This window comes from Ursus maritimus, unplaced genomic scaffold, assembly GCF_017311325.1.
Source record: "Ursus maritimus isolate PB19 unplaced genomic scaffold, ASM1731132v1 scaffold_5, whole genome shotgun sequence".
In the NCBI taxonomy this organism is placed as follows: domain Eukaryota; kingdom Metazoa; phylum Chordata; class Mammalia; order Carnivora; family Ursidae; genus Ursus; species Ursus maritimus.
In genome coordinates, this window is record NW_024426663.1 from 81063978 (window position 1) to 81071941 (window position 7964).

The 7964-nt window shown below is 41.2% G+C and overlaps 1 protein-coding gene across 1 annotated transcript; it reads left to right on the forward strand.

Annotated features, from left to right (window-relative positions):
- The first annotated feature begins 991 nt into the window (after nt 1–991).
- Nucleotides 992–7692, forward strand: LOC103656340 (protein RoBo-1-like). The gene is made up of 6 exons (XM_040621941.1): nt 992–1043; nt 1667–1756; nt 2334–2444; nt 2815–2964; nt 5225–5356; nt 7383–7692. Exons 2-6 carry the CDS (start codon nt 1684–1686, stop codon nt 7514–7516), a joined length of 600 nt encoding a protein of 199 aa, XP_040477875.1. The 5' UTR covers nt 992–1043; nt 1667–1683; the 3' UTR covers nt 7517–7692.
- Nucleotides 7693–7964: the final 272 nt, after the last annotated feature.

A 7964-nucleotide genomic window follows, 5' to 3' on the forward strand; every position in this document is an offset into this window, starting at 1 on the left:
CTCATAAAAAAAAAAAATCAAACCTCATAAAATTACAATTATTTTGACTAGTTTAAAAAACTCTTCTAACGTATGGAATAGTAACAGGTGTGATTCACCAGGCTCCTGCAGGAGGCTGATAAGAACATAATCTGGAAGTAGTTGATGAGGGCAAAGAATACTTTCTGTCTGCAGATGTCACATGATAGGAAAGGAAGGGTTTCTAAAGGTTGGTGGTTTTGCTGTGGTTTGCGGATTCTATTTATGGAAAGAAAGGCTACATTTCAGTTACAAGATAGGGAAAGAAAAATGTAATCTTTCTTCCTATCCCAAGCATGAGAGGACCGTGTGTTGCACTGCCCAGATCCAGAGTCTAAACCTCTGGGGGCTTTTGTGTGTCTTGTCACCTGTCAGATATCTCCTGGTGAGATGACAGAAGGAAAAGCAAGGCACCCAGTTATCTTATGATTTAGATCCCAGACATCTATATCCATATTGGCATATACACAGCATTTAAACAAGGTCCACTGCCTCTTGTTCTGCCAGAAGCAAACAGCTGCCCATTTTTGCTTACATGTTTCTGATGTGGACAGGAGCAAAGTCCACCATGCTTACGCTGTGAGGAGCATTTCACACTCTCCTTAAAACTTCACTTCCACCCTGCAAAACAGGCATCACTATTTCCCTGCAGAGAGTGGGAAACCAAGCCTCTGAATAGTGGAAACTTTTGCCCAGGTTCACACAGCACTTAACCACAGAGTTGGGAAATGCCTTACTCCAAAACCTGCTGTTATTGTGTTAAGCTAGACTCTCTGTGCAAAATAGCTTTTTCCCTTTCTTTAAAGAAAGCAACATACAACATTTTTATCTGTCATTTTGAGGTTGTGACATAGGCTCAGCAGGAGGTTACTTATGGAAAGTGAGACCTGGAATTCAAAGTGTGAAATTAGGTTTTGTCATTTCCTGGAAGGAAGGAAAAGGTGGGTGACCTCCAACCACTCCCTAGTCTTTAAATAGTGATCTTGCAGGCTTTTCCTCAGGCTCCTGGGAGGATAAATTTTAAGGTAGGTGGGGTCTGGGGCAGGGAAGTTGGATTTCCTTCCTAAATTAGCAAAATTCAGATGGGCTTTTGGAAGGGAGCATTGATCAGAGGTTAGAAAGAATGCCAGGATCCGTCTAGCAAATCCTGACTCTGTCATTTTGTTAGAGAACCAACGTGTCATGGATATGGCTCTTTGTGATAAGGTGACTTTGGAATCCAATAAATCAGGGTTCTTGGCTAAGGGGCTATTTGCCTGAGAGTTTGGCAGGCTCAGAACTTTCTAGCACATGGAGAGCCACGTTCTGTTCCCCAGAATAGTGACTTCTGTATCTTGGCCAAATCATTCTATTTCAGCTTTGGAAGGAGCTCCAACACCTCCCATATCCATGTGGAAAAGAAAACCTCTATGTGAATTCTTCCTAGGGAAGGAAGGCCTTTCTGCCTAGGCCCTTTAATGACAGTGGTAGCATCTTTTTCATCTTAACATTCCCCAAAAGAGGCATATCTGCCATAAAACTAGGGTTTGACAAACTCTGCCTTGCCAAATGAATGAGTGGATAAATTAATGGGCAACCCTGTCCAGGACTTGGGTTGTTAGACAAGAGATTTGGCCCCATAGCCCTGACTCTTCTCCTCTCACTTAAGGCTTCTGCAGAGCCACCATGCCTCCATCTTCAGCCCTAAAGAGTCTTCTTACCTCCTGGGTCCTCACAGTCTTGGTTTCCAGCATTGTAGGTAAGAATGAACAAATGGCCTCTTTCCCCTCCAGATTGGAAGAATAAGGTAGACAGTACAGAAGAGAAATGCCTACTTGGGAGAGACTTCAAGAGCAGGGCTGAACTCTGCAGGGTTGGGGGCCCTGATTAAGCATCTGGGGCAGTGGGCAGCTGAAAGGGATTGAGTCTGAATACTGAGTGGGGCCTGATGTGGCCATCACGGAGGGACTATGGACTGAGTGGGCCCATTCAGCCCTACAGGGAATGGGTTTCATGGTATCTTGACTCTCAGGAATGTTTGGCTATTGGAAGCATCAACTATGATTCTTGATGGTTTTCATTCCTGAATTACATTTTTAAAAATGTTTTAAAAGATTTTATTTATTTATTTATTTGAGAGAGAGAGAGAGAAAGAACAAGCAGGAGGAGTAGCAGACAGAAAAAGAGGGGGAAGCAGACTCTCTGCTGAGCAGGGAGCCTGATGTGGGGCTCTGTCCCAGGAACCTGGGATCATGACCTGAGCCGAAGGCAGAGGTTTAACTGACCGAGCCACCCAGGTTCCCCCTTTTTAAACAATTTTTATTTCCTTTTCATAGAGAGTTACAAATGTACAAGCTGTTCTCTTTATGGATGTAGTGCCGACATGCAAAGAACTTGTGAAACCTCTAAAAGCTGCTTTGTATCTAAACAAGAATTAAGGACATCAGGTATGCTGTGCAAGGCCCCTCCCCAGGCTGCTGGTTATGCAGGACAGACAGAAAACATGCTTAGAGGGAGGTTGCTATTTAGCAACTTGACGGAGTTCCTCACTTTCCTGTGCATCTTCTTTTTACCTTTCTTTCTTATGTAGCATTCTACCCAGATGGGGCTGGGAGTATGGGGTGGTGGGAGGAGGCAGGGTGAGAGACACTGGGAAAAAGGCTGGGCAATCTCTGAAGTATGACACTCCCATTCTAAGTGGAAAGACTAGAGACAAGAGGATTTGAGGCACAGAATCCTTTAATACTGGCAGCCCACTTGGGCATCACTCCCTATGGTTCAAAAGGGAAATTCCTTCTGGGGTTTGGTTCTGTACAGGGATACTCTTACAACATGTTGAGGAGAAAGGTTGTTCTTCAAGCAAGTGTGTCCCAAGGACCTTCTCAGCAACACTGGGGGACGATCAAACATTTGGGTACAGCCACCAATGCTGCGAAGATGAGCTCTGTAACCAAGGGGACTTCCAAGGTGAGTGCCAACACATCTCTGCTCTCCCTGCCTCCCATCCTGTATCCCAATCCATTGCCTTAAGTCTCTGTCTTCTAAGTAACTTCCTGTGACCTCTCTATGCTTCTGAGCTGCCTATTGATTTTGCTCACTGAGTGTCTTTCCTTCCTGTGAAGGGATAGGCTCAAGCCCTTTTTTTACATGGAAGACTGAATGACAGCTGCATGGCTGGGATGGGTCCTCAGGATTTACTCTAAGTATGAGTCTTTAGGTTTAAATTATTTGCTTTCCCATTCCAGTTGAAAGCTTGTTTGTCCTTGCCTATTTGATTCCTCACTCTCTTAACAGTATTTTTTATTGAAGTATAATTAAAATACAGTTTATACTAGTTTCAGGTGTAGAATATAGTGAGTCAACAATTCTATACATTGCTCAATGCTCATCAAGTTAAGTGTATCCCTTCCACCTATTTCACACACCCCCCACTTACCCTCTGGCAACCACCAGTTTATTCTTTTTAAGAGTCTGGTTTTTTGTTTGTCTCTCTCTCTCTCTTTTAACCTCTGTTCATTTGTTTTATTTCTTAAATTCTACATATAAGTGAAATCATATATTTGTCTTTCTCTGACTGACTTATTACACTTAGCATTTACACTGTAGGTCCATCCATGTTGTTCCAAATGGCAAAATCTCATTCTTTTTTATGTCTGAGTAATACATATATCATGTTTTCTTTATCCATTCATCAATCCATGGACACTTGGGTTGTTTCCATATACTGGCTATTGTAAATAATAAATAAACATAGGGATGCATATATTTTTTCAAATTAGTGTTTTTCATTTTCTTTGGGTAAATACCTAGTAATGAAATTACTGGATCATATGGAATTTCCATTTTAATTTTTTGAGGAACCTCCATACTGTTTTCCACAGTAGCTGTACCAATTTGCATTCCCACCAATAGTGCACAAAGTTTCCTTTTTCTATGCATCCTCACAAAGACTTGTTATTTCTTGTGTTTTTTATTTTAGCCATTCTGACAGGTATAAAGTGATATCTCATTATAGTTTTAATTTGAATTTTCCTCAAGATTAGTAAAGTTGAGCATCTTTTTTATGTGTCTGTTGGCCATCTATATATCTTTTTTTGGAAAAATGTCTATTCAGGCCTCCTGCCCATTTTTAATTAGATTATTTGTGGGGTTTTTTTTTTTTTTTTTTTGGTATTGGGTTGTAGAAGTTCTTTATATACTTTGAATATTACCTTCTTATTTGATATATAATTTGCAAATATCTTCCCTCATTAAGTAGGTTGCCTTTTTATTTTGTTGATGGTTTTCTTTGCTATGCAAAAGCTTTTTATTTTGATGTAGTCCCAGTAGTTTATTTTTGCTTTTGCTTCCTTTGCTTAAGGAGACATATAAAGAAAAATGTGTCTGTAGCTGATGTGAAAGAAATTACTTCCAATGTGTGCTCATGAACTGGAAGAACCAATATTGTGAAAATGTTCATACTACCCAAAGCAATCTGCAGATATACAATTGCTGTGAAAACACAACAATATTTTCTTTACAGAACTAAAGCAAATAATACTAAAATTTGTACCACAAAAGACTTCAAGTAGCCAAAGCAATCTTGAAAAAGAATAAAGCTCAAAGTATCAGAATCCCAGATTTCAAGATACAGCACAAAGCTACAATGATCAAAACAGTATGGTACTGGCACAAAAATAGACATGTAGATCAATGGGACAGAATAGAGAACCCAGAAATAAACCCACACTTATATGGTCAATTTAATCTACGACAAAGAAGACAACAATATACAATGGGGAAAAGGCAGGCTCCAAAAATATGTGCAGGGAAAACTGGGCAGTCATATGAAAGAATGAAACCAGACCATTTTTTTAAAATCATACACCAAAATGAACTAAAAATGTAATAAAGACTTAAATATGAAACCGGAACCATAAAATTCCCTAACAGTATTTTGCAAGAGTACAAATTATCTTCTGTTATCTGAGCATTTTTCTCCAGCCAAGGCAGAGAGGGTCAATTCATGAAAGGAGCAAATAAAACCCAATTCCTATAAGATCTTTTGGCTATATCTTTCCACTTAATACCTACTTCCCCACACCCTCCATGCCACCCTAATTTTAAATAATTTTGATTTTGGGTGGAGGAATCCTGGAATAACCATGATCTTGGGTGGGGGATAATAATGCTCTGAGATCCTTTTATGCCTTACTCTTTAAGATGAAATTTTTCTTTCTTCATTCAGTGCCTCAGAAGTCCTCAGAACCCAATGGCATTAAGTGTCCTGCCTGCTACAATGTGTATGACATTTCCTGTGACCCAGTTCTTCTTGACTGCACTGGTACTGAGACAAAATGTGTGGAAGTTATTGGCATAGGTATGGATATTTCCACAGGGTTTTTGGTGTTCATTTTCTCAAAGGCTATAGCTGTGTTAGTTATCTTTACTGTGTAATCATTACTCCAAAACTTGGCAATTTAAAACAATGAACATTTATTATTTCATGGTGTCTGTGGGTCAGGAGTCTGGGAGTGGCTTAGCTGAGTGCTCTGGCTGAGTCTCGACGTTTTCATCTAGCTGTCAGGAGGGCCTGTGGTCATTTGGGCAGAAGACCTGCTTCCAAGATCACCCATGTGATTGTCAGGACTGGTTCCTCTCTACATGGGTCTCTGTGTGGGCTGCCTGGATGTCCTCATGATGTATCAGCTAGCTGCCCCCACAGCAAGTGATGAGAGACTGTGGACTTTGAGAAACAAACTGAGGGCTTCAGAGGGGAGGGGGGTGGGGGAATGGGATAGGCTGGTGATGGGTAGTAAGTAGGGCATGTATTGCATGGTGCACTGGGTGTTATACGCAACTAATGAATCATCGAACTTTACATCAAAAACCAGGGATGTACTGTATGGTGACTAACATAATATAATAAAAAAACATTAAAAAAAGTGATGAGAGGGGAGAGGGAGAGAGAGAAAGAAAGAGAAAGGGAGAGAGAGAAAGAGAGGGAGAGAGAGAGAGAGAGAGGGATGAGAGATGGAGGGAGGAAGGAAGAACACTAACTGGCATTTCTCAGGGCAAGTGATGACAGAGAGAGGGAGAAGAGGAAAAGGGGAGAGAGAGGAATTAGTCCACAGTTTTAAAGTAATCGAATCACAGAAGTGACATTTCTTCACTTCTGCTGTATTCTGTTGGTTGCACAGATCAACTCTGATACAACATATGGGAGAAGACTACACAAGGGCATTAATACTAGGAGATGCCCTCCAAAGTATGGAGGGAGCCATCTGTCAGAAGAGGAGAGGAGAGGGGAGGAGAAGAGAACACAACTGCTTCCCATAGCAGAGTGTGAGATTGGGAACATGTCATATCATGATCTCCTGGAATGGGACCTTGGGTCATTGGCAACAAAGAAGGTGACACCTCAGTTCTGGTTTTCATCATCACTGCCATTATTACTATCACCGAAACCCCATGATTAAGCACTTAATTTTTCATGCTGTGATTCTAAAATCTGCAGAAGGATCTGCCATTTTCTTGAGGAGGAGAAAAGCATATGTTTTTAATAAGACATTCATGCATTATTCAGATATAAATTGGGAAATTAACCTAGTATTAGACTGTATAGCCAGAGAGGGCATTGTCAGTTTTCTGATCAATATGTAAAAGGTTACATGAAATTAGTGGTGTTATAGGAGCTTTTTAAATGGTGGGAGAGAGAACATGGTGAAAATGGAGGCAAGTTATGCTGTTTTTTTTTGAGGAGATTTTGAGCGAGAGCCTGGGACTATCAGGTGAAGGGGCCCTTGCCTAGGTGAGCAGAAGTGAACAACAAAAATGGGATGTCATGAAGGATACAGGGGAGGGATGGGGCTGTTGAAAGTGGCAGTCTCTCTACTCCAACTTGTCATGGAAAGTACAGGCATGTAATGAGGTTCCATAGTGATAACTTCCACTAAACTCATAGCCTTGGGAAAAAGTGATCTTATCTCAAAGGGGATCTGCATTGCTTCTCTCTGGTTTCCCCAAAGAAACAAAAGTAAAGAAAACAACAGATACCACAGGGACTTTTTAGCTGATACACAAGTTCTGATCACAGGCTTTTTCCTCTCTTCCAGCTATCTCTCCCCTAGTCAGGATGCAGGGTTTCCAGCCTCAGCCATACATCTGAGACAGCAGGGGCCTTTTGTGGTCCCTCCTAAACTGAGTTATTGGGCCCAAAGGGAACTAAGTCTTGGTCCCTGGACAGAGATGGAGCTGTGGTTGTTGCTTCTTTCATAGAAGACAGAGGAGGATTCTGGGGGCACTCTGCACCCTTTTCTTCCCCTAGGGAGGTAGATAGGATAGGGTGTGGTTGAAAAGAGGAGACAAGATGAGAGAGACTAACTCTTGGATTTTTCTTTTGGCAGATAGCCCTATATTTATGATTTTTGGCATGGGTTGTGCTACCGAAACTGCCTGCAACTTGAAGAATGTAACTATATTGAATAGCATAAAAATCCTTACCTACTGTAGAGAACAAAGCAGTGGAGACCCCCACTGATGTCCATCACCTCATCAGTCCTGACTGGTACCTTCTTGCTCAAAGTCTTGCTTTGAAGTTTCCAACACTACCAAGCTCAGAATCCTACAAACCTGAAAAAATTGGAGTCCTCGGATGACTTCCCTCCCCCACATTCCTCCAGATTTTGCAGAATTAAATTGCTGATATTTCCTTAAGTATGTGTGTAATCATTTGTTAGGACTTCAGGTTAAAAAAAAATCTTATTCGTTCTCCTAATGGGTTCTTTCTTCACCCCAAGTAGGAAGTAAGGAAATCTGAGATAGCATCTCTAAGAATTGCTGTAATCGCAGTTTTGTCACTCAACCATATATACTCAACACTCGCCCCAGAACATACCTCTTTCCTAACATTCTCAGTTTCCACTGCTAATCCATAACTGCCCATTACCAAGGAGAATGCTCTCAAATGAATAATATAGGCTCAGAAA